The 26461-nt window shown below is 39.0% G+C and overlaps 3 protein-coding genes and 1 long non-coding RNA gene across 8 annotated transcripts in view; 1 reads left to right on the top strand and 3 right to left on the bottom strand.

Moving 5' to 3' along the window:
- LOC123865519 overlaps positions 1-16114 on the bottom strand; it is a 24430-nt gene extending 8316 nt beyond the window's left edge. The window contains exon 1 of the long non-coding RNA XR_006795985.1: positions 15890-16114. This is a non-coding gene — a long non-coding RNA (uncharacterized LOC123865519). The remainder of the gene's footprint in view (positions 1-15889) is intronic.
- On the bottom strand, positions 1330-8845 carry LOC123865509 (activin receptor type-1). Of its 3 annotated transcripts, XM_045906571.1 has the most exons (13): positions 8594-8845; positions 7521-7638; positions 7080-7100; positions 6401-6598; positions 5800-6012; positions 5175-5269; positions 4502-4671; positions 4078-4179; positions 3821-3902; positions 3471-3619; positions 3080-3261; positions 2492-2702; positions 1330-2163 (listed from the first exon to the last, which is right to left on the bottom strand). In XM_045906571.1, exons 1-13 carry the CDS (start codon positions 8652-8654, stop codon positions 2011-2013), a joined length of 1755 nt encoding a protein of 584 aa, XP_045762527.1. In that variant the 5' UTR covers positions 8655-8845; the 3' UTR covers positions 1330-2010. The 3 variants fall into 3 exon arrangements, with proteins under 3 accessions (XP_045762527.1, XP_045762526.1, XP_045762528.1); XM_045906570.1 differs by lacking the exon at positions 3821-3902 and having other exon boundaries at positions 3471-3617; positions 3994-4179; positions 8594-8843; XM_045906572.1 differs by lacking the exons at positions 3821-3902; positions 7080-7100 and having other exon boundaries at positions 3471-3617; positions 3994-4179; positions 8594-8842.
- LOC123865514 lies at positions 9063-19284 on the top strand. 3 transcript variants are annotated; one of them, XM_045906581.1, is made up of 7 exons: positions 9063-9296; positions 13913-14037; positions 14731-14806; positions 16745-16804; positions 17390-17610; positions 18141-18241; positions 18606-19284. In XM_045906581.1, the coding sequence occupies exons 1-7, from the start codon at positions 9215-9217 to the stop codon at positions 18802-18804; spliced, it is 864 nt and encodes a 287-aa protein (XP_045762537.1). In that variant the 5' UTR covers positions 9063-9214; the 3' UTR covers positions 18805-19284. The 3 variants fall into 3 exon arrangements, with proteins under 3 accessions (XP_045762537.1, XP_045762536.1, XP_045762538.1); XM_045906580.1 differs by having other exon boundaries at positions 17387-17610; XM_045906582.1 differs by lacking the exon at positions 16745-16804.
- Positions 19280-26461, bottom strand: LOC123865510 (cilia- and flagella-associated protein 45). Its single transcript, XM_045906573.1, has 12 exons — positions 26295-26461; positions 25767-25959; positions 24974-25175; positions 24395-24530; positions 23903-24038; positions 23448-23583; positions 21931-22109; positions 21449-21598; positions 20843-20947; positions 20300-20379; positions 19966-20062; positions 19280-19526 (listed from the first exon to the last, which is right to left on the bottom strand). The coding sequence occupies exons 1-12, from the start codon at positions 26381-26383 to the stop codon at positions 19446-19448; spliced, it is 1584 nt and encodes a 527-aa protein (XP_045762529.1). The 5' UTR covers positions 26384-26461; the 3' UTR covers positions 19280-19445.

Genomic DNA, 26461 nt, shown 5'->3' with positions numbered 1-26461 from the left:
TGACACACCTTTGAGAACATTATGGAGGACTCTCGGGCTTGCAGGATTCCTCACGATGTTTTCTTTTACCATTAAAGCAAGTGATATTTAATTGCTTAAAACGCACGTAACTCCGAAAAGTTAAAAGCCTCAATAGCTCAACGGTTGAGGAGCGGACTGAATTCCGAAAAGTCGGCGGTTCAAACCCCACCCGTTGCGCTATTGTCGTACCCACCCCTGGCACAAACTTTACGCTTAATTGGAGGGGAAAGAGTATTAGTCATTATTAGCATGGCTAATATTCTTTAAAAAAAAAGTTGCGAGGTGCATGCCCGGCATAGAACCCCCGATTTCCCGAACAGGAGGCTCCTGATCCTCAATCTTGTATTAAATTGTAAATCGCGTCTAGCCTCGTACAAGTAGATCGATAAATTCACCACTGCGCAAGTACAAGATCATTATACAAATGGTGTAATATGATCCACTGGGAGTTTTAAAATATGAATTTAAACCTAGAAATAATGTTATATACACTTTAATTTACACGTTACAATACTAATCGGCACTTTATATAATTGTGTAGACATATTCTAAGTTAAAACTGGGCCCTCCTACACATGAAATTTCAAAGATATTATAAAACTTCAGATAGGCAAAGATCATTCCATTTTATTTCAAAAAGTGAAGACAAATTCGTACGCTTGTGTGTGTGACAAGTACCTGTAGCGACACAGACTACATAGGTATTGGCGCGAGGTTTACGCACCTTTTTGAGCTGTGCTTTAAAAAATGGCGCCCTGTTAGTTATATCCTCAGATACGGGATTCGCAATTTTATATTAGAATATCTCTAACTAATAACAATTTAATTCTACTAAGATTACAATTTATTCAATTATTTATTATACATGATAAAGGCTATTTATTATTCAATATAATTTTATTTTGTAAAATTAAAATGTCAAAAAAAATGATAAAATAACGGTTTTCATAAGAAAAAAACTAAAATCAGTGATCTCTCTTTAACTTCTGTAGTAACAAAAGATAAAATATAAGTTTAGCGCAAAAATAATTTTAGTTTATTTTTGTAATAGTACACTGTTCTTAAGTAATCCTACAATTTATGATATTTTAATTTTTATCATAATATTTTAGGTTCTTAGTTTAAAATGCTATACATGGCACAATAATCATAATTAGAAAGAAATATTTAGATACACACCAGTATAGTTAGTTATTTATGGCAACCAGATGTTAACATGAACATCAAAAACATTTTCTGTAAAAAAATAAAAATTTTTGGGAGTTGTCAAAATGATTCAACAAAAACAAGGTTTCGAGTACTATGAGTCGATTTTTATATGAAAACAAATTTTTATAAAAATTATGGGATACCATACAGTGTTATAACAGACTTAGGTACTCAGTTCATGTACATAAAATAAAAAGTAGACCAATGGGACTAAAAATCATATTTTTTATTACAGGAACATTATGAAAGGAGTAACAAAACTTTCTTTGTAATGCCTGAAGCTATCAAGCTATCTTTTTTAGGCAGATGAAAAAACTGCAGACCAGAAATTAGTTTAGAGAATTGTATACAACCAAATTCGTATCACTACACCTCAAATATTTATGGTATTCTTAGTTTTTATAGAAAATTGTTTCAATCAAGCAATCGAAATTTTTCTTCCTCAAGTGGTATGTTACAAAGTTGTGTATGTATATTGAGAGTCCCGAAAACCAACAATATTACAGAGATCCTTATCCAAAATGAGGCCACTGGTTGTAACAATAAGCGACTTTTACTCTGGGACCAACCCTTCTCATGAGAAAAATTAAGGTGAGATTTTTACATGATTTAAGCCTAGGGCTAGTCCCATAGCAAAAGTCGTATATTACGATGAGTACAATATAAAGGATCTGTTTTTGGGTTAGTACCTACTTTCTGCATAACTCCACGACCGTATATTCACTTAGTTCACACTTCCTAACAATTTTTTTTCACCTTTAAACACTTGTTAACACACTTTCACACATAGACCTCATTGTCTTCGTTCAGTCTGATCGCATTGTCGTTTGCAGCTAACTTCAGGAGCGTCTTCTTGATGCGTAGTGCCGGTAACCGCACCGACGCGTTCTGGTGCCAGCACTCGCGCATCAGGTTCGCCATGCCCACCATTGTCTGGAAAGAAATGTTATAGTATTGCTTTACTAGCAGTGATAGCCTAGAAGTTAAGAGGTCTGCCTCCTAGTAGGGTTTGGGGTTCGATCTCGGGGCACGCACCTCGTGGTATATAATATACCGAGTGGTATAATATGTACCGTGAGGTACGCTGTGTACTGTGTGTGGTACACTACACTCTGTGTGGAATGTAATGTATCATGTGGTAAACGTATCGTGTGGTATGTAATGTACTGTGAGGTGCCCAATATACCGTGTGGTATATAATATACCGTGTGGTATATAATGTACCATATTGGGGTCACTGTACCACGTGGTAGGTACGTACCGGATGCGGGTCGTCAGGCGGCGCGGGCCTGGCGTTGTCCGTGCACACAATCTTGCGCATGTCGTCGAAGCTCGGGTCCGCGGGCGCCAGTTCGCTGAAGGGCGCGCGATGCTCTCTCGCGGGCGACACGCGCCGAGTCACCTCCCACAGCACCAGCGCTAGCGCGTACACGTCACACTTGCGGTACGCTTCGAAGCAACGCATGTTCATACTGTCAACAGTAAGTTATAATGTACATGACGTAAATCATGTCTGTCTGTCTGACCATCCACGTGTCACAGGTCTCTATGTCGTAGACGAAATGAGTACAAACGTAACATTTTGGTATTTGGTATATAACATATACCCTAAACCGAAAATTGAGTTATAATGCAATTTTTTTTATACCAACAATCTGTAACAGTTAAAAGAAAAAGATCAGAAATGGACAGGAAAGCAGTTATCCCTCTAAGAGATCTCTACTAGTGACCCCTGGCACTACTGACAGCTTCCACTGCCAGGCTGGCAGTGAAAGCTGTCGGTTTCTCGGGTTCTCCTACAGATATCTTCATTACTATCCCGTATTTAGTTGATATCAATGAAGGGTACCTTTGATCCAATACTTCCGGGCTCATGTACCGCTTGGTGCCCTGGCGTGGGTTGTGCGTCAGGTCGCTGGCCACGTGCTGACGCGTCACCGCCAGCCCCAGGTCCGCTATACAGCATTCGCCGTTCACTTTCACCAGAATGTTCTTGGACTTTATATCCCTGTGTGCTATCGCTGGTTTGCCCTACAAACAAACACAAATAGTTGCATATGTCTGCAAGTTTTTTTAAAAATTAAAAATAGAGAGCAAACGAGCAGGCGGGTCACCTTATGTTAAGTGATCACTGCCGTCCATAAACATTTGCAGTTCCAGAGGAACCGCTAAAGCATTGCCGGCCTTTTAGGAATTCAGGGAGCAATGGCTTAACATGCTCCCCGAGACTCAATTCTTACCTGTGTGCCGTGTATGTCTGTGTGTAGATGTAGCAGGCCGTTGACGATGGACAGGCAAATGAGCATCATCTGGTGCCTCGTCAGAGTGGTCCTACTCAGGTGTTCATACAACGAGCCCAGCGGGTGGAAGTGTGTGATTAACCAGAGCTAGAACAAAGTAGGGCATTTATTAGCATATCACACTGTACATAATGTGGTAGATGTATTAGCGTACCATATGGTACACAATATACCATACGGTACATACCGTACAACACGGTACAACAGCGCCAGCCTTGCGAGAAGGATATTTTCTTCAACCCTCTCGATTACACAGTATAGCGTGCGAGAGAGAGGGCTGAGACCATAGTGTGTACAACTGTTCCTGTTGGTCGTATCGCTGCCTATGTACGCGAGGATGTTGTCGTGCCGGAGCAGGACGGTGCTATATATCTCCGTCTCCCTCGTCTTACGAGAAGAATATCTTGTTTATCACCTTTCGCTCACACGGTATAGTGTGCGAGTGAGAGGGCTCACGCCATACCTGTGTACAACTGTTCCTGCTGGTCATATCACTGCCTATGTACGCGAGGATGTTGTCGTGCCGGAGCAGTACGGTGCTATATATCTCCGTCTCCCTCCGCCAGCTGGCCTCATCTCGCGAGAAGAAGATCTTAACCGCCACGCTGTCCGCGTACCAGGACCCACGCCATACTTCGCCATAGCGACCCTGGGGACAAGTCAATTATCATTGTTAACCAACTGCATACTTTTTATCTCAGAAAATGAAAGAGTTCCTACAGGATTCTTCAGCGTCTATCCGTTTAACCGATTTATATGAAATTTGGTACAGAGGTAGCTTACAAGACCCTGAAAATTGACTTCGGCAATTTTTTATCCCGGTAAAGCAAAGAGTTCCCACGGGATTTTTAAAAACCTAAATCTACGCGGGCGAAGCTGAGGACATCTATAAAAATTGCCTTTACACTTTTTCTTCAAAAAAAAAAAAACTATGGACGTCATTTTCATAATCGGTACTTCCTAAACTATACCTTGCCGATCCTTTCGATCAGGGTGACCTGCTTCGCCAAGGTCCTCTGCACCATCACCGGGAGACCAGACCCTGAGCCGCTGGTCACCGAGCACTCCAAGTATTCCCTCAGTGTGGAGTCCCCGGCCGCCACCGCGTGGAGGCCTCCACCGTTTTGTGACCCTTCCAGACCTGGAAAACCAGATATTTAAAAAAAATGTTTCTAGCTTCACTTTAGATCCACGATTTTTAAAACCTATTTTTTATGATTCTTTCTCTGACATACTTATAATAAATACATTTAGGGTAAAATATTTTATTTTATTAGAAAGATAGAATAGAAGATTTTATTTTATTAGAAAAATAGTATTTTTCTTTTTTTTGGGTTCAATACCAGAAGGTTGCCAGCCTACCGCCACCTGTCTGTCAGCAGGCTGTATCTCATAAACCGTAATTAGAGAGTTGAAATTTTCACAGAATGTGTATTTTTATTGCCGCTATAACAACCAATAACAAATAACCAAGATAGCTAATTTCAAAATGGCGGCCATGCAAATTAAAAGAAAAAAAAAAAACATAGTGTTATATATGTACGATAGCACTTCACCGGTTTTTTAACCAACATTTTGCTAACCTGAAAATTGCTATATATTGGTTGAAGAATTCCTCTGCATAAATACTTTTCGTTTTCTTACCTTCATAATAGGCACTGGTGACATGAGGACTGTACATTGAAGGAAAATAGTTAGAATCTGCTCCCAACTTTTGTGCTGCACGTGAAACCCGCAATCTGTAACAATGAATCACAAAATTATACTCAAATTAATATATTTTTTTTTAATTATCTAAAAAAAACGGGCAAAGTGCTAGTCAGGCTCGCGCACTGTTCCGTATTCGGATATTTTTTTCCGACATTTTGTACGATAAATCAAAATCTATTATGCATAAAAATAAATAAAAATCTGTTTTAAAATGTAGGTACAGGTAAAGCCCTTTCATATGATATCCCACTTGGTATAGTTATCTTAATTTAAAAAATAAAAATTCAGATTATTTTTTCATGAACAAATTTTAATTTTTTTTGGGATGTAACCACAAATTCACGGTTTTCGGATATTTTCCTTTACTTGTGGTATACCTACCTATAACCTACCTATCTGCCAAAATTAATGATTCTAGGTAACTTCATACGTATATCTACGCACTACGAGAGAAAATACGCCGACGCAGCAAAGCAGCACCATCCATTCTTTCATGAAGTCCTACATGAAATGTCTGAGAGAGACAGAGAGAGCTGTGTGTTCACCCTATCACACTCACCGGTGACTCCTGCGCAGCACCAGTATAGCCATGGCTCCTATGACGCTGACGGCCAACACAGACAGCGTCACGCTGAGCCACAGCTTCCAGGCTCCAGCGGTTAGGGGCTCTATGGCCATATCTGACGGTAGCAAGGACGGGAAGCTTCCATCATTGCACATGTCCCCCTGACAGCAGGTTATGTTTAGCTGCCCTGCGTGACGTTTGCGTGGCCTGCAACAACAAAAAACGTTAAATAAAAATAATAATACTTGTTGCATGATGTGTTTCTATTAAAAATACTGTTGATTGCAAAAGTAAAATTGATTCAGTAGTTTAGTTCTTTTTAGGGTTTCGTACCCGAAGGGTGCCACCGGGACACTATTACTAAGCCTCCACTGTCTGTCTATCCGTCCATCGGTCTGTATATCGTAAACCGTAGTAGACCATAGAGATTTGAAATGTTCACAGAATGTGTATTTCTATTGTTGCTATAACAACAAATTTCAAAACGACCATCATGAATAGTGCTATTTCTTGTACGGTGGGACAGAAAACTGTGCGAGTTATAACTTAGACGATTCGCGTAGATGAATGTCGCGGTTAATATCACATAACTAACCTTTGTGAAGCCTGGTTGGTGCGACAGGTGAACTGGTAATGGTCGCGGTGCGTGGAGCAGCCGCGGGAATGGCGCAAGGCGCCGTCCGACGCGCGCACTGTGGACTTGAAACAGTACAACGCAGACCCGCACACTTGCTGCGCCACTGTCGCGTCGCTGTCGCCGCACTCCGGCGACTCGCACAGATGGCATTTATACCTGTAATATGTATGTAAAGTGTCCAGTACAGTCTTTTTTTCTTGCTGGTTTGGCAGCTATGCAGGGCCCTTCAGACCCTGTATTCACTGTTACTGATCTTTTGTGATTACCACTGTTTTACAGTTCTCGTCCAATACTAATTGCCGCCAGGAACAGAACCAGCCCAGTACATATTACAACAATATGTACAGTTTACACTGTTTTATCATGAACCACTTGATGCCTGCAACTTGATCTGTTTGGATTTGGGTGTTTAAAAATCCTGCGGAAACTCTTTAATTTTCCAGGATAAAAAGTAGCCTATGTCACTTTCCAGCTCTTTCAATATATCTATGCAAGAATATACCAATCTTTTACTCCACTGCTATCTGATTGAAGGACAAACCGAAACATCCACAATTTTTGTTGGTTTTTAAAACACTGTCACAATACAATATTAATATTAAGTAGGCTTTATTAGAAACATATTGAAAAACAATACCTTTTCTGAAACTTCCTTCTTCTTAGCAGCAGGTAAAAATAACAATCAATTTAATTACATGATATGGTCACATTGAATTTACTATTAAATACCACTTGCTTTAGCAGTAAAAGAAGACATTGTGAGGAAACCTGCATGCCTGAGAGTTCTTCATGTCCTCAAAGGTGTTTTTTTTATTTTATTTTATTCACTATAGGTAAGCGTTTGACCACAATCACACCTGATGGAAAGTGATGATGTGGTCTAAGATGGGACGCGTTTACCTAGAAGGTGCCTATTCACTCTTGTTTTGTGTGGTGGACTGTGGTCAAACCCTTCGCTTTCTGAGAGCAGACCCGTGTTCAGTAGTGAGTATCCATCATGATGATGATCCTCATTATAAACAACAATGTTGCTGTAAACAGTTTTGACTGCATTTCAGTAAGATGCAAAATTTCTCACCTGGGTTGTTGTACCATCATCTTTTTATCAATTGCAAGCATGTCATCTCTGATGTGATTGGCTGGTTTGGTGCTGGGAGCCCCATCTTGCTCCAGGTTATCAAAGCCTGGGAGTCCAGCTGTAAGTCAAACAAAATATTTCATTTAATGTATTTTCCTAGTCCACTTAAAAATTAAATAAGTTACAGAAAAAATCCCAAGAAATTTTTTTTTGTTGCATCCCTGGCCCACTCAATATAAATTTGAACTCATTTCCAAACAAAACAGTCCAAAACTACTGAAATTGAATCCAAAGTTCATGATTTTGATCGAAACAGTACCATTACATTAAAATTTCAATAATTTTCATTTAGTTTATGTTCCTCCTATGAAATTTTTTGTTTTGTTTTAATCTATAATTTTTCTTAAGTTTTTGTGCTAAAATAGTTTAAGAAATTTGATGTTGAATAAATAAATAAAAAATTCTACTGCTCTCATTTCGGATAAGTGATAGATAACAGAGTTTCTTTTTCACACGAAATAATGACAATATAATAAAATAAATCCCGAATTGGAATATTTTGCAGATATAAAATATGTGAACCATGATTTGTACATACTAGGGCCTAGGTACTTATTTTAGTTTATGGTCTTTTTATGGTTTGATGTAGTAAGTAGGCTCCAAAGTATGTATGGGTTTAGAACACGCAAACCCAAGATTAATACTAAGAAAAAGCTTTGAGCATCTTTTAAGTAAAAGAAAGCTCCCTAGTTCTAAATCCTCCCACTTGTAAGCCCACTATTTAGTGAAAAGTTTCGACTACCAAACAGAAATCTGTTGAATGTACTCTCATTCATTATAGTGAAACGTGAAAGTTATCCAGGCTGATATTAGTCGCTATAAATGTTAAATAAACAACACGATCGCGTTTGCGTCGTACCAAAAAACAATAATAAAAACGATGTTAGAAGCCACAGTACGGAAGCGAACCCATTTTTACCACTTTCCTACACAACAACTACATCAAAATTTGCACAGCAGATCCGTTTCAGGTTTCCACAGTAAATTGCGCACACTTTATCACAATTACTCACCATGGCAAGCGTTTAAAAGTAAAAATGTGAACAAATATCGCAATATGACAACGTCCGCCATTCTTCATTCATCATAACAATCACAGACAATTGACCAATCAGCGATTTGATAACAATGTACAATGTCGACGGAGAAACTAATTTTGCTTAATTTAGAAAATATTACTAAAACAATCAAAATAGTATTTTAGTAATGGTAGAAGAAATTTTACAGAATCATTTTAAAAAATCTTCAAAAGCTCTAGTCCCGGATCCATTTGTAATCCTAGGGATCCTAAAGTCAAATTTCTATACATCCGGTAACAGATAAACTATACAAAATCTACTTAGGCTTCGAACACACAATTTTTACTTGAAATTCTAATCTGGATCTCTGGTTCTTGTATCGGTTTTAGAAAATCGATAATTGAATCGCAATTATTTTATTTTTGTAAAGCGACTTAACTATTTAGTCATTTGTAATCTGTGTTTGTGATTAGCAAATTCAAAATGTCGCACGTCGGTTAAAAATAAAATTGCCTTTTGTCGGTTCATTTAATTTTGTTTTGATTTGATTGTATTACAAAAGTTTTAATTGATTTGTAAAAAATTTAGATAGTTAAGTTGAATTAGTAGTGAAAAATGCCACGCACAAAACGACCTGTACGGAAACAAGAGCAAGTAGGCGAATGCTATGAAGCTCAGAATAAAATCGACAAACTTGGTAAGTTTACTATTTCCTATTTGCGTCCACATCTGGGCAATTGAAAAACTGCGATGCTGCATAAATTACAACATTTAAACGTAATTATTAGTTTGATATAATACTTTTGTCTTGTTGAGGGCTTCCACCTTACCGGCAAGACTGTACTACCAAGAGATCTCTAGAGTTTTATTTTTATTTTTATTTTATTCCTTTATTTGTAAACAACAGCGGTACAATTATTATAATTTTACATTTTAAACTATATAAAAATAAGGCCAAATGGGTTTACAATATATGAGTATGATTACAGTTAACATAAAAGAGATTATAAATTATAACAGAACTAAGCGAGTGTTAGTGTGTGTGTGTGTGTGTGTGTGTGTGTGTGTGTGTGTGTGAGTGTGTGTGCGTTTGAGTGTCTGTGTGCGCGCGCGCATTTGTGTGTGTGTGTGTGTGTGATTATAGATATTAACATAAATATTATAATTCATAAATAGTAGTTTTATAATATCATAAATACATAGTTACATATTATTATTTTTCTGATGCAGTTTAATTATTTCTTTTTTTAATTGTATTTTGGATAGGTGGAAAAGGTCTAAATCTGAATAAGTTTTATTGTAAGTTCGCGCCAGGCGTAGAAGTACGGAGTTTTGGGCGTAGTTTGTATTGGATTTCGGTACGCAAAGTAGCTGAGGTTTACGAGGCCTAAAGGAGCGAGCGTTGAGTGAGAAAGCTGACAGCAGGCTAGGACAGTCAATTTGTCCAGTCAAAATAGCTTGTAGCAACATCATGTCACTTTGGTTCCTTCTAAGTTCCAGTGAGTCAATTTTGTAATGCGAACAGGCTTCTTTATAACTGCTAAATTTTTTGAATTCTTTAAACGCCAGGTACTTAAGAAATTGTTTTTGTATTGATTCTAGTCTTTGAGTATGTATAATGTAATACGGTGACCAAATGTTGCACCCATATTCGAGAATACTATGAACATATGCAAAATATAGGGTTTTTATACATTCAATATTACTGAAAGTACGTGTTACGCGTTTAATGAAACCTAGTTGTTTGTAGGCTCTATCCGCTATGACTTCGACATGCTCATTCATCGATAGTTTAGCGTCAATTTTAATACCCAGGTCTCGGACGGTTTTGACTTTAGCTATGTTTACATCGTTTATATGATAGTCGAAGGATATAGAGCTAGTTTTACGAGAAAGAGTTATGTGGTGACATTTTTTGACGTTAACGATAATTCTATTCCTAACATAATAATCACTCAGGGCGTTTAAGTCTTCTTGTAGCCGATAACAATCCTCAAGGGAACGTATTTTAAGGAAAATTTTCTTATCGTCAGCAAACATTAAATATTGTGCATGGCTAAAACAGCTACCAATATCATATAGATAGGCATTATATAGGAGGGGACCTAGGATAGACCCCTGGGGTACCCCTGATGGAATGGTTATAAAGTTGCTTCTAGCGCTGCCTGTTACTACAGCCTGCATACGGTTTTTTATATATGAAGTTAGCCATCGGAGTAAGTTGCCATTTATTCCTAGGATGCTTAGCTTGTGAAGCAGAATCACGTGATCCACACGGTCGAAAGCTTTTTCGAAATCCGTATAGATCACATCCACCTGGTGTCTCTCATCCATACTCCGCAAGACATAGTCCGTGAAGACCGCTAAGTTGGTGACAGTGGAACGGTTTTTCATAAATCCATGCTGCTCGTAGGGGATAGATCTCGAAATGATTGGAGATATGTATGAGTAAATAACTGACTCGAACAACTTGCTCATTACGTTGAGGATAGAGATAGGTCGGTAATTCTCAATTTGAGTTTTAGATCCGCTTTTGTGGATGGGGACTATTAGCGCTTCTTTCCAGATGTCTGGGAAACTACAGTAGACGTTTATGGAGTGGTTAAAGATGATCGTGAGAGGTTTCGCCAGATTTGAAGCACACTTGCTCAGGAAAATAGGTGGAATACCATCACTACCGGCTCCCTTGTTAATTTTCAGAGTTTTGAGAAGCTTGAGTACATTATTCTCGTCAATGGTGATTTTGCAGATTGATTCTTTATAGCTCAAGTTAGAGTCGCTCATCGCGTCGTAAGAGTTTGCTGGTTTGGCAAAGACACTCTCAAAGTATTTACTGAAACCGTTACAAGCAGACACTTCATCAGTATATACAGTATCACCTAATGTGAGCTTGGTAGGGTATCCTCTTTTATCGTTTCTAAGAGATTTAGTGAAAGAAAAAAGAAGCTTAGGGTCCTTGGCAATGTAAGTTTGCATACTTTGGATGTAAGAAGTGTAACACTTATTTTGTATTTGTTTTTGTCTTGCTCTTAGAATAGCGAACTCGTCGTAATCGCGGGGATTTTTGTGAACTTTCCATTGTTTATGCTTACGAAGTTTTTCTTTCACTATGTGGATTAGAGGTTTGGAGTACCATACAGGAAAATTAGATTTGTACTTTACTTTTACTGGAATAAATTTCTTGATTGTTTCGTTTAGAACAGAATAAAATTTCTCAACCATGCCGTTCATTGATTTAGCTGAGAGTGCTTCGTGCCAATTGATCTTAGATAAGTGCTCGTTGATTTGACAGTAGTCTCCTTCGAAAAAGTTGGGTTTTTTAATAGGTTTTTGGCGAGTGTTACGAAGAAGCAGATTAGAGAGATTGAATTGGAGACACGGGTGAAACGTGTCTTCTGGGACTAGAGGATTAGAGCAGTGGCTTACATTGAGATCTATGTTACTGAACAATAGATCCAACGTGTTATGTTTACTATTGGGGACAGTATTAAGTTGTTTTAGTCCAGATAGGTTACATATATCTATCATATTCATAAACGCATTATGTAACTCCACAGATCCGCGTTTGTGGATGGTGGGTCCGGAGTCAGACCACGTTACGTTTGGTAGATTGAAGTCACCAGCTAAGATAATGTAGTCGTTAGGATACTTGGCAACGAGTTCAGCAAGGCGAGAGGAGATGGATTCAAGTCGAGCCGGTAAGAGGTTGTCTGGTGGCGCATAAATTAACCCGATGTGAATCTTACGATTACCTTGGATTTTTAGGGACTGAGCAGGTATAGTCGCCCATAGAGATTCAACGCCAGGGCACGTCCACTCTCGATGCAGCTGTATATTTAGCTCCTTACGCGCACATAATAAGACTCCACCGCCCTTTTTCTTAGTGGATGTCTCCAGGTTTCGGTCACATCGGAGAACATCGTATCTATCATCACAAATTTCACGGTCGTAAATACCTTCTGTTAACCATGATTCAGTGATTAAGATGAGGTCGTATCCGTGATTTAAGATATTTAGTCGAAACACCTCTGTTTTGGTACGCAGACCACGTACATTTTGGTAAAGTAATTCTATGTGATTAGCACCTGTGGACTGTTATGGTAAGTACCAAGATATAATGATAGTGAAATATACTATATTTTGAAGAGGTACGTGGTTTAAGATGGGTCGTATTTAAATGGTAGGTGTAAGGTAGAATGTAATAAATTAAAATATAGAGGAGAATTTTGGAGACGGACTGGCTATAGTTACTATGATAATATAATATGCTTGTTTTATTAAGTGTAGTATGTGGTGCAAAAGAGGACTGCATGATGTATGGTTTAGTTTGCTGAATACTAAGATTCGTGTGTAGTACATATGACGTATGTAATGTTAGTGTGTGTAATTTGTTATGTCGAGTATGGTTAGGATATGTATGTTGCGACATGTGTGTGTGACAGGTATTAGAGATATTTATTACTAAAAAATAATTCGAAAAAGGTTTAACGCGTACGATCACTTTATTTTGGATAGATCCTTTTCGAGACGTATGTTCAGAGCAGGTGATTCCTCGTTTTTCCTTAAAAAAATATTGCAGTTACGAACCCATACAAATTTGTAAGCTTTTTCTTGCGCAAGAGCTTTAGTTGCTTTCAATAACTGCTTGTTTTCTGGTGTTAGGTGCTCATTGACGTAGATTTTTTTCTCCACGCCTAGTGGCGAGAGGGTAGAGTTCCGGTACGATGCTGCATAGGAAGTCATTGGTATAGGTTTAATCTTCCAAGCTAGCCCATTTTCATATTAGACTGCATTACCTGCCAGTCATCACTTAGGTACCACTTACAAGTTACACCTGTTGAAACACAGTCAAGGGCTAACTTGTTTAGTTGCACCCGAGCAAAGCTGAGATTGGTTGCTAGTAAAATTTAAAATAGGTATTTTGAAAAGACTGCAAATCTATTTCGTTTAGACTTTGGCCCCCTATTTGGGGTATCTGGAGTTTGAGCCCTGGCTTGACCTTTAACTTTCAGGGCTATGCATTTTAAGCAATTAAATACTGCTTTGATGGAGAAGAAAATCTGTATACCTCAGAGTTTTCCATTTATGTTCTTAAAGATGCGGGAAAGTCTGCCAATCGGTCAGTGTGGTGGACTCCAAACCAAAACCCTCCTCATTCCGAGAGGAGATCTTTGCTCAGTAGTGAGCTGGTGATAGGTCATTGATTACTAGGCTATAATGTTATATTTGAAAAGGCCTTAATATCATATTTGACAAACCTATAATTTTATATTTGACAAGGCTTTAATGTTATATTTTGATTAAACCTTTCAGTAACAGAAATGAAAACCAAATTTGAAAACCAAGCACAAATAGAAACCAAAGATGTGGAGATGCGCTTCAAGTGTCTCTTGGCAACTATCAGTGCTGAGGATTTGAACAAGACCGTTGGGCAATTGGTATATTTCTTGTGCTTTTTGTACTGTATTTTTTTTGGTATGGACTATAATCAGATTTTTATGAGTGTGTCAAGAGTTGGGAGAAGGTCACTCCATCAAGAAACTCTTTAACTCCATAAGACTTTTGCTGGCTTTAGTGTTACAAGACAGTTCTTCCATTGTAGATCTTTTTAACCTTTTATTTCTGCTGCATGTGGTGACACTGCCAGACTATTTGCTTCAAGCCTGGCCTTTTGTTTTTACTTACTACTTTAATTGCATTATAGGATCACTTTGTTGTCTGTCTGTCAGTGTGCCTGTCAAGACAAGGGAATCAAAACCAATGTACTTGCAGTTGATCTAGAATCATGAAATTTGGCAGCTAGCAATGTCTTATAGCACAAGTAAAGGGAAAAATCTGAAAACTGTGAATTTGTAAAGTGAAAAAAAAGTGTTAGCAAATAATGTAAGATGGAGCTGTCCGCCGCCATAACTTGCAATGTTGTATAGCTGTTGGGGAGAACATATTATACTGGTTTGAGATTGTGTTAGTTCTTGTACGAAGGTATGGAACCCTTGGTGTGTGAGTCTGACTCGCATTGATTGGTTTTAGGGTTCTATACCTCAAAAGGAAAACTGGAACCCTTATAGGATCATTTTTTTGTCTGTCTGTCTGCCTTAAGGCCACCCTAATTCATAGTGAAATTATTTCAGAAAGCAGAAGCAAACCAGCCGCCCCAAACCAGACAATCTGCAGCCCACTCCAGTAGAGCTGTGTCGCATGATGATGGTATGTCATTTTGTAGAACTGAATTAGCTGCAATGTACATACTTTTGTCATCTAACTAAATACCTATAGTTTGCGACAGGTCAACATGACAATCGGGGTATGAGATGGGGGGGAGGCCAGAACACTGGATTAGCGCGGGGGCTGAGCGGGTGAGCGGGGCGTCCCCACCCGACTGCCAATGTCGACCTGTCACATACTGTGATACTATACATAGAAACTAGAAAGCTTTTTGAGTAAAAATAATAATTTTCTGTTAGACTCTTAAAAAAAATAGAGCCTTGTCTTTTCCTAGTAGTAGTGTTTTTAGAAGCTATTGAAAAACTAATAATGTAGAGGCATACTTTATACAGGATGTTTGGAAATTAGTATATAATGACGACACGTACCCATGCTACTTTGATCTGATAAATACAATGCTGAAGTAAAATGACGAAATAAAATTATAAAAAATTTCATACAAAATTTTAATTTTTTTTAATGTCCAAGTTTTCATGGCCCTAACGTGCCCTAACTCACTGAGATCGTTGGCCTTGGCCTATCTAAACGTGGCCAACAATCTCAGTGAGTTAGGGCACGTTAGGATCATGAAAACTTTGACATAATTTATTTTTTAAATTGTATCAGATCAAAGTAGCATGGGTACGTGTTGTCTTTATATACTAATTACCAAACACCCTGTATATGATGCCAAAATATTGATTTGCGCTGTCAAATTTTGCAGAAATTTTGCATTGATTGTTTACCCAACTGCAGCAAAGCCCAAAAGGAGGGAAGTTTTTGACTTGTATGTATGTCCACTCGTAACTACTCAACGTCTCAACCGATTAAGATAAATGATACGTTATTATATTCGTCCTGATAGGACGAGTGTCACTGGGTACATAAAATTCTTTTAAAAAAAAATCGAAATAGCAGATTTAATGCGCTTTAATGTACTGTCTGAAAAAGATGCAGTGCATACCACAGTTGGGGTTTTTTGAAAACTAACAATGGGTTTTCAAAAATTCCACCTGAATAAATATTCAGGTGGAATATTTAGAGGCAGGCTAGTGTATCACTCATGTCATATTACCTGTTTGCGACTACAACAAGTTATTTCAAAAACTTGATTTTTGAGAAGAAATATTTGCAATGGCTGTAAATTAGTTTGTATCAAGTTCAGCAGGTGCGCTCTGTGGGACTAACCATCCAGTATTGTAGATAGAAACAATATAATTGAATGTAATAAAACCTTTTATTGAACATTATTCAGTTTTCCAAATGTTTGTCTAATCTATTCTTGAACTGATTAGAGCTTGACATAACCACATTCTTGAGCAATTTATTCCATACTAGAGGATGCCCGCGGCTTCGCTCGCGTGGATTACGGTTTTTATTAATCCCGTAGGAACTCTTTGATTTTCCGGGATAAAAAGTAGCCTATCTCCTTCCCCGGGATGTGTCCCAAGTCTGTACCAAATTTCATTAAAATCGGTTTAGTGGTTGGGCCGTGAAAACTTAGCAGACAGACAGACAGACAGACACACTTTCGCATTTATAATATTAGTATGGATTAGTATGGATGTGAATAACTGATGATTAGAAAGTGTTTCAATGGATTTGATGATGATAAATTATTGATATTGTAGATTCATATCATGCCCCCTAAATCTAGGATTGCTCCTTTTCGCAAACATGCTCTCAAAATTTGGGACATTATAATCATTACTTAGTATTTTGTATGTTTCAATTAGATTGCCTCTTTCTCATCTGCTTTTGAGCATTGTTAGTCAAAAATAAGTAAATAACACTTTTCCAAAATAACAGTTGTAGTCACAAACAGGCGATATAATGCACAACACCAAATATTCTGCACAAATCAATAAACAAACATAATCAATAATCATCTATTGGCTAACCAGTCATGTTTTCCACTAACCGGGTGCTTTTTGGGATCAGGGTACTTGTCAGGCCAGTCCTCGCAGGGCTCCGGGGGCAAGGGGCAGACCAAAATGTTGGGTGAGTAGCTTTCTGTTCTTTGCTAATCATTTCTTTAATAATCATACTCATATAATATATTACATAAGCTGGCAAAAACTCACATATTAAACTCCCCAAATGTAAATTAGCAATTAAGGATATCCTATCAAAAATGGACTAGCTATGCACTATTCGGTTTTGATTTGTTTTTGCCTAATAAGTTGTGATTGTAACCTACCTATCATTCTTTTTTTTCGTATTTGTACCTACGCGTGTTATACTCGATTATATAGTTTTGGACATAAGTTGTTTAATGTGTGTAAATATTTCATTGGTTATTAGTTATGGTTTGAGTGTTTTATATAATATGTGTTGCCTGTTATTTAATTATTGTACTGTGTGTTTCCATAAAATAAACAAATATAAAATAAAATATTTTGTCAGAATATGCCCAATTACAAGGATAACGCAGACAAGGTGGGCAATGGAGAGAAATATACGTGGATAATCTCTACATGATCAAACCAGAAATGAGGAGAACCAGAGTAACCAACATAGCTCAGATTCAGATTGGATGCAGTGCACAAAGAGCCTTATTGCTATAGTCTGTTGTACAATTCGCAGGCCCACCCTCAGTATCCCGCACGGGCGGGCGCCGCTCGCGCTCCGCAGACGCCTCCGTGCGCTCCATCAAGACTGTCTCGCGAGCCACCACCCAGCGGCGCCGCTCGCGCTCCGTGTACAGAACCCCCGCGCACAAGATGGCGCCGCCCCCCACCGCCGTGTACAAGACCCCCGCCTACAACCACAACGCGCTCACGCAGTACCCCGCTATCACGCCCAAAGTAAGTCACCTTGGTTATCTTCTTTTCCCTCAACCCTGGCGCAGTGGTAAGCGCTGTGGTCTTATTAGTGGGAGGTCCCGGGTTCGATTCCCGGCAGGGGTTTGGAATTTTATAATTTCTACTGGTCTGGTCTGGTGGGAGGCTTCGGTCATGGCTAGTTACCACCCTACCGTCAAGCGTTTTAGCGTTCTGGTACGATGCCGTGTAGAAATCAAAGATTGTCCAAGTTAGCCGCATAGCTTAGACTTACTATCTTAGACTGCATCATCACTTACCACCAGGTGAGGTTGCAGTCAAGGCTAACTTTTATCTGAATTAAAAAAAAAACTCATTCATCCTCTTTACTCTCATCTTTTTCCAATAATTTCCCTTTTCACCTCATTTTTTTTCCAATTTCATCCCCTTGTTCTAATTTATCATTTTACCAATCCAGCCCCTTTTCCCTTCTTTCTCTTGAGCATGAAAACAGTTCTAGCACACTGTGAAGTACAGTGTACTTAGTAATAATGATATCTGTCTGGTGCGTGCAGGTAGCTCCAAACACCCCGCTGACAGTGCTGCGTCAGCCGCGTATGGGCGAAATGGTGTTTTCCATGTCAGGCTCGCCTCTCATGGCCAACTTGTGCAACACGTGAGTATATTTCACTATTTATTTATACCTGAATGCAGATTATATACACTTAGCCTAATATTCCACTGCATTATCCCTCCGGGAAGTGGGTGGATGAGGAAGACGGAGGATCATGTGTGGTTTCGCGCTCTGGGGAAGGCCTATGTCCAGCAGAGGACGCAAACAGGCTGATTGATTGATTGATCCCTCCCACTATTTCCCTCTGGGCTGGTACTGTGCCCAGGGACCTAGCTGTTCCATTCATAACTTGAAACTTGTATATTATAAGACACTCATTATATAGAGTAATCTTTTGGCGTGATTGAGAATCGCGTTTATTCGTTGTAAGTTTATTTGTTAGTTGCAGAATCTTTTTCTGTTCTAGTATGAAACCCACCGACAAAGCCCACTGCAATATAGTGCTCCAAGACGGGACAATGCTGTCCCTCCAACCGCAGCAGCTGAGAACCTCTCAACACGTCATCCCCTTCTCCCTGATGGATAATACCGTACTGCACCAGCTCAAAACCCTCAAAGATAACCTGGATAAGGTGGTCAAGTTAGGCGAGAAGGTCATTGACTGATGTAACACAGTATGGTGTCATTTATGGCATTCACAACAGACACTGCAGTCACAGCAATATGTATGATAGTGGATTTGATAACAATTATTACATGATTTTTAATGCCATGGGATTTAGTGTGGTACCTAAAATCTGACTTTAAAAATATGTATTGGTAAAATAGTAAGACCTGTGTTGATTAAAGTGTGCCTTGAAAAATAATGTGTATAAACTATTGTCGTGAATGTAGATTAAAAAATGAGTGGTTTTTATAATATATATTGTATGTTGTGTTTATGATTAATTCTTGATGTTATGGCTGTTTTAGTGTATTGTATGTCTGTACCTAGCGAATTTTATTCTTCTTTTCCAGTGAAGTTGTGTAGAATTTGTACAATAAACATAGTCTGAGAATAGTTTATTATAATACTAATTTTAATTTATTTTAATGATGGTAATTAATAATTCAAGTATTTTTAAATAAAAGACATTTTTATTCAGTCTTAATTTTTTTATTGCATTTTAATTCACTAATCATGCTACAAGACGACAAGCAAAATTCAAAGCATTACATTCATTTTGACGAAATTTTATTCGCGATTTTTAAAATGTTAAAAACATTTTGGAAATTACTGAGTCGATTTTAATGATAATGTGCAAACCTAGTAGCCATGTTTTCCGAGCGATTGCTCTACTTCTTTCACATACTTCTCTGCAACTTTTTGCTGTCTCATGTCAGCCACCTGCAAAAAAATTGTGCGTTTAACTTGCACTGTTGAAAATTAAACTCACGCTGGATTTCATATTTTGAAAATCAGTGTGCAGAAGATTTTATATCATAGCATGCAGTAAGTAAATAGATATAGTGTTTAATCTATGGTATTTGAAAAACTCGTTCTTTGGCTTTAAATTAACAGTGGATTGTGCACTGTTCTGTAGTGCGGGAAGCGAAAGTTGACTGACAAACCAATAGCGATAGTGCGACGGTCTAAATATAGCGGGAAAAAGTTAAGTCATTGAAGAAGAGCCCCATCTGATGAATTTGCCATGTAGGCCCTTAACAGTATAGTTACACCACTGGATGTGTGTACAGAATATGCAGTACATATGCACCTTATTCTTGGCAACAGGCATACTTCGTCACAAAAAAAATAGGTACATAATAATAATAATAAATTATACCTTCTGTTTGATAACTCTTCTCTCATATTTTTCTTGCTGTTCTTGTTCCATGCGCAGCGCCACACCTTCGTTGTGAATCTTCTCACGAAGTTCCGCCCTGAAATTCAATATTTACCTATATATTATTATTATGAATTTTCATAAAACGGCGACTTTTTGAAAGCAGAATCCATCCATATAAAATTTCGAAACCACTGCATAAGAAATCCTTAGTCTTTGACAGTAGTGTTGTACTACTGAAAAAACCGGTTAGCTTTTTGTAATTACCGGTTTTTTTACAAAACGAACAAGATGAACGGATCAATGTCGATGTTGTTAATGGATCCAATCTCACCGAGCGCGTTCCTTGTCGTTGATTTGTTTCATGATTTCTTGGCGATGTTGTTCTACACGCGCCTTGTGTTTCTCAACGAGCTGAAATCCAATGAATGACATGTTAAATACGATTTAAAATTACTCACAGCTTTTCATTATAATATGAAGATACATAGTAAAAACTAGCCCGCGACTTCGACCGCGTGGACTACTCAAATTGCAAACCCCTATTTTACCCTCTTAAGGGTTGAAATTTTAAAATTCCGACGTTTACGCGTCCATATATTAAGTCAAAGTCAAATTATTTATTCTAAATAGATAACTAAGTAGTTACCTACTACTGTACACTTTTTGATTGGTAATTGTTAGATTTGTAAGATAATGATGTAATAATGGTAATAATTGCATAAACTTAAAACTAAAGCTACGAGGGCCTCGAACGCACTCAGTTGCGTTGATAGATAAGTCAGTCAGACAGTTTTTCCTTTTATATAGGTACCTACTACCTACCTAATTTAGATTAAATTCAAATTAATATCACGAATACCGGTACGAAACCTACCTCTTTCTCTTTACGGATAAACTCTTCGTTCTGACGTGCTGCGTTGTTGAAGCTCTGCTCATCTTTCGCTATTTCTCTGGCAATTAGACGGTGAATATCGTTTATCTGCAAAATAAACAAACAGCGTATTTTCGCGAATAAACGAAAAAACTAGTGGTAAAAGTTAAACGCTTCTACATAGTAATATCTTCTGAATGATTCTTCTCTTATTTCGGAGAGTGTGCTAAGAAACTATTCGACCTAGTTCCCCCCTCGCCATTTTATTATCGCACTACGAAACATCGCAAAGGTCTGCAGTCTGCAACCCCACATAATCGAAATTCCACGGACTCGTACGAAGTGGTTTGCTTCCTCATTTCTAATATGCACTGCTAGAATATGGCATGTTTCGGCTTCCGATTTCCCTCCTAAATTGGGGATCTTCAAAAGAAGAGTAAATATAAGGCACCTTCTAGGCAGGTGCGCTCCAACTTAGCCTGCAACATCACCCGCTATTTGGTGTGATTGCAGTCAAGCGCAAGCCAATAGCTCCAAAAAAAAATAGAATAGCAGAGGAAAAAGATCACAGTTGAGATGATGGTCAGATCCTCAGTGTCGGCAACTAACCTGCTGCACCCTGGCCTCGTGCAGCCTCTTCATCTCGTTGTTGCGCTTGATGGCCGCCTCGCGCTCCTTGCGACGGTATTCACGTTCCACGTCCTCTTGGATCTTCAAGTTGCGAATGCGTTCTAACTCCTCCTTCAGCTCTTGTTCTGCCTGTGAATATTATTTAGATTCATCGAGAAATGAGAAAGTGCTTTTTGACGGGCGCATCAAGCGGCTTGAGCAAGCAAAACAAAACTACGTGCTACGTGCTTGCCATCAAGCCGCTTGACCGTCTCGGAAGCCCTTAAGCTAAGAGATTTTACCTTTTTTTATATAAAATAGTGAGCAAACGAGCAGGCGAGTCACCTGATGTTAAGTGGTTACCGTCGCCCATGAAAATTTGCAGCACCAGAGATACCGCCGATGTGTTGCCGGCCTTTCAAGAATTTGTTGGTACGTCCCTTGAATAATCCCATGTTGTCATAATATGTTAGTTATGTTACCTTTTGTGCTTTAGCGATGTGATCGATGCCTTTCTGCTTGGCAACTTTGATGGCCTCCGCCTCAGCTCTGTTCCTGGCTTCCCGCTCCTGCTTCTGCTTGAGGAAGTTGGATATGCGCAGATCCATGATGCGCTCCTCCTCATTCTGAATTTGCTTGTAGTACAGTAGTTCGGCATTACCTGCTCATAAGGAAGGCTGGTTATTTAAATCGTTCCTTGATCTATATGGGAAGCCTTTACTAAACTTAAAACAAGTTGCATAAGGGGGTTGATTGCGGGGGTTGAACGACGCAGTGTGACGATCGCAGTCACCTCTTATTGGCCGACTAACTCTTTCGATAAAATGCTTTGTTGCAGCAACATTTCAGCCAATCACAACGTTGAGATTGTACCTAACAATGTTATTACATGTAACACACAACACAACCACAACTTTTGCAGTTATATAATATTAATTGATCATCAATTAAAACGTGTCAAGTGCGAGTTGGGTTCACATACGAAGGGATCGGAGCGCGCAACGGAGACCAAGTTATAACGGCAATGAACACAGAACACTGTGATAATTTAAACTACTAAAGTGTCTTCTGCTTTTGACAGTCGGTGTACGCCCGACTAGTTTGCTACCTGTCCAGATTTCTCAGTCATGGGATTACGAAATTAGTGGAGCATACACCGACAGAACCGGCTGTAGGTAGGCACGTAATACACGAATAATTATATTCGCAATTAAGATTGTAACTATCTACTTAACTGTATAAGCTACTTATGTGCTTATCATCTTAGCAATTACGTAGGCCAATTAAGTTAATAGGTAATATCTACCCATTGGTAACCCTAACCACATTCCACACTAAATCATAAACGCAAATTGTGTCCGATCTTAAATCGCTGACCTTTTTTTTATTTTAATTCAGATATAAGTTAGACTTTGACTGCAATCTCACCTGGTAGTAAGTGATTATGCAGTCTAAGGTGAAAGCGGGCTAACCTGGAAGTGGTATGCCAGTTTTTATCAAACCCATATCCTTTTGGTTTCTACACGGCATCGTATCGGAACGCTAGATTGTTTGGCGGCACAGCTTTGCTGGTAGGGTGGTAACTGGTAACTAGCCACTGCCGAAGCCCCCACCAAAACCAGACCAGAGACTTAGAAATTATGAAATTCCAAATCCCTACCGGGAATCGAACCTGGAACCTCCCTCTAATAAGACTACGGCGACTACTATAGGGAGGTAGTCAAAATGGTAGTGATGAGCACAGATATAAGTAGCTTGCATCCTGGAGACGGATACCTATAGAATATTTTTTATTCTGGGAATCAAAGTGCCTTACTGATTTAAAAAACTTAAATCCACGTGGACAAAATCGCGGGTATTAGCTACTTACTACAATGAAGGAAACACAAAAAAATTGAAAAATTTTGTTAGAAATTACTACTATTATTTAGTAAAACTAAACGTTATTGTTAAAAAAATGTAAATCAGCATTTTGATAAAATCGTGTCGTTGAAGGAACCTTGATCCAACATTTCCTTGAGCTTCGCCTGTCGGCCATGTTTCTCTTTCAATTTCTGTGCTTCGTCGATCTGCACCGCGATGTTGGCCTGGTTCACTCTGATGCTCTCCTCTTCTATGCGCTCCGCTTCCATTATCTGGAATTCAAAAAGAAGTCCAAGACACGTAAGAATAAAAAAAAAATTGATAAGTAAGTAGTTAAGTAATAACAGACAGAATATACCGGTTAAGTCCCGTTGGCACTTTTCGGATACGGAACCCTAAATATATGCATTGTATTGAAACTTAACTGTGACTCATGAATTTGGTTGCCTGGTATTTTTATAGATTTTTTTCTGCCTATACCTACCTATGCAAATTGTGGAACTAATTACTTCTATTTTACCGCTATTTCTATTTAATCGACTTCCATGTAGAAAATGCTATGTAGCCGGAAGAATATAAAGAAGTCTGAACCTTGGCAGTCTCATGAGCTTTGATTTGTTCCTTCAGCGCAGACAGGTTCTGCAGCCGGAGCTGGTGTCTTCGTTCCTCTTCCTCCTCGGCGCGACGCACTGCCGCTTGACGGTTCTCCTCCATTATTGCGTCTAGTCTGCCAAGCAAAACATTTTCTAGCTAAGATTGAGTAGAAGACTGAAGTTACTTTTTTGGGACAAAAATAGTCATCCAAATCAATTTCGAATTTTCGGAGAAATTGGATTGCTTACGTGACAAAAATATGTATGGATGAAGTAGATAATCAAAGAGAAGGTACAAGTATTAAGAAGTTAGACTCAAGCAAGAAGAATAAAGTTTTTTCTTTCTCTTCTGGTTGGTAGGTCCGTCAGGCGACAGCTTATGAAGCCGGAATCTGTTTCTAAAGTTTGATGTCCATTGTCCAATCTTTCTTACTGGGTATGCACTCATATTTTGTAGAGCACATAGATAGAGAAGGCAGTGATCCCTTACCTCTTCTCTTCTTCATCAAGTTCCTTCTTGATGAGGTCCTTCTCAGAGATCTGCGCGTCACGGATGGCGTGGCACTTGGACGCGAGGATGATGCGGTTACAGAGCCTGGGGCCTTGCATGTTGTTAGCGCGGAGTACTGTAAGCAATAGTATTTAATACATCGTACTACATAACTGAATCTGATATGGAAAAAGCAATAGGAGAACCAGAGTAACCTGTAGCTCGACGAGTCACAAAGCTGAACTGTTTTACACAGTTTTAAGAATCAATATAGGCGTTGGAGTCGCAGGTTACTTAAATGGCGACTCACTATCGGAAAGTACAGTGTAAGAAGTGTAGATAGGTTACGCGCACCTAACAAATATGCCTGGAACCATGAGGGCATAAAGACCTTCAACTACAATGTTCAAATGTGACTCGCAATCCGATATGTCAGCTTCATCATGATCCGTTTTCTACTCCTACCATCCTTACGAGGTCTACTTATCTGGTACTAAACCTTTCTGTTGATCGTCAAAACGTGCAGCCAGGTCCTCGGGATTTATCTGGGGATTATTATACAAGACATTTAGGACTCACTTTCAGCTCTCGACAGCGTATGAGCAGCCTGGTCTGGTCCCTCCAACTCCGGATCAGCGGTGCCCGATGCCGCTTCAGCACCAGGTTGAGGTTTGAGCTGTTCTTTTAACCTCTGTTTCCTTTCTTCAGATTCTTTTGCAGCTTTTTGTATTGCCGCTTCTTGTGCTTGCATTGCTTGGATCTGTTCCTCTTGGGTTACTATCTGGATGTTAAAGTAAAAGCGAAGCCTACTACACATAGTTCAATCCAAGTTGACCCACCCCGCTTTTCGTCCCAATTAGTTGTGATCCAAGACGTGTGCTAGGTACTGCTAGAGTATGAGTTCTATCGTTACGCATCGATCAGTGATGTGGGCACACCCATACTGAGATAAATTAGATAGTTTTTATTATGGCACACCCCGAGGGTGTCCGTACGATAATTACTATGCAATGTCTTCGAGGGTTGAACTCTCTACGTAATGCCATAATAAAAACCTCCCCCTTCCCATATTAGGTAGTTAGACGACATCAAATAAATCTCAAGAACCCAAGAATATAGTATAGATCCTATATCCATTTTTAAGCTAATAAGCACAAAATAGAGAGGCAGGTAGTTTAACACTGAGGTCAGCCTATTTAGCGCAGACAGCATTTGGTTGGCTTAGTTTTAACTTAAACTTGCTGGTCCTATACCTGCGCAGTGGCAATATATTGATCTTGGTGATCTAGCCCAAGACTCTGTCGTTAAGTGTTACTTTTACCTGAAAACAAGTATAGTAACTGTTTGAGAAAAGCTTTGTATTGCTTCTTACTCTAGCTTGCTTTTTCAACCGCTCGTACTCGTTCTTCTTCATCACAGCGGGGTAGAAGTTCGGCTCGACCTTGGGAATCAGCAGTGGCCGCCAGCCATCGGTCTGCGGGACCATGGTGTACTTGTGTTCCGACTCCTCGCATTTGTGGATCGGCCGGTTGGTTATTGGGAACTTGAGGCGACATTGCGACGGTCTAGAAAACATCACTGCCTAAGTATCACACTAATATTATAAAGGAGAAAGTTTGTATGTGTGCGTGTGTGTGTGTGTGTGTGTGTGTGTGTGTGTGTGTGTGTGTGTGTGTGTGTGTGTGTGTGTGTGTGTGTGTGTGTGTGTGTGTGTGTTTATTACTCCTTCACGCTTTGGGTCAACGTTCTACACCAAATACGTACCAAACAGGTTTGTAACTCATTTTGTCTACGAACTAGAGACACGCGGACAGACAGACTGACAGCAGAGGCTCCATTTCACCGTTTGGGTACGGAACCCTAAAAAATGGGGTTTGATGAGTAGGTATTATATCGTTACCTGTGTAACTGGTAACAGCCAGGCTCACTCCCTTTTCGGATTTTGTGATACTTAATGCCTTCATGCAGATTCTTTATAGTTTTCGGCATTTTTCATTAAAATAAATTACAAAATGGATTTAATTGAGAAAATACCTACGCAACTTGTTCCCGTGACAACGAATTTTT

This window comes from Maniola jurtina, chromosome 5, assembly GCF_905333055.1.
Source record: "Maniola jurtina chromosome 5, ilManJurt1.1, whole genome shotgun sequence".
Lineage (NCBI taxonomy): Eukaryota > Metazoa > Arthropoda > Insecta > Lepidoptera > Nymphalidae > Maniola > Maniola jurtina.
This window is presented reverse-complemented; position numbering and strand designations above follow the sequence as displayed.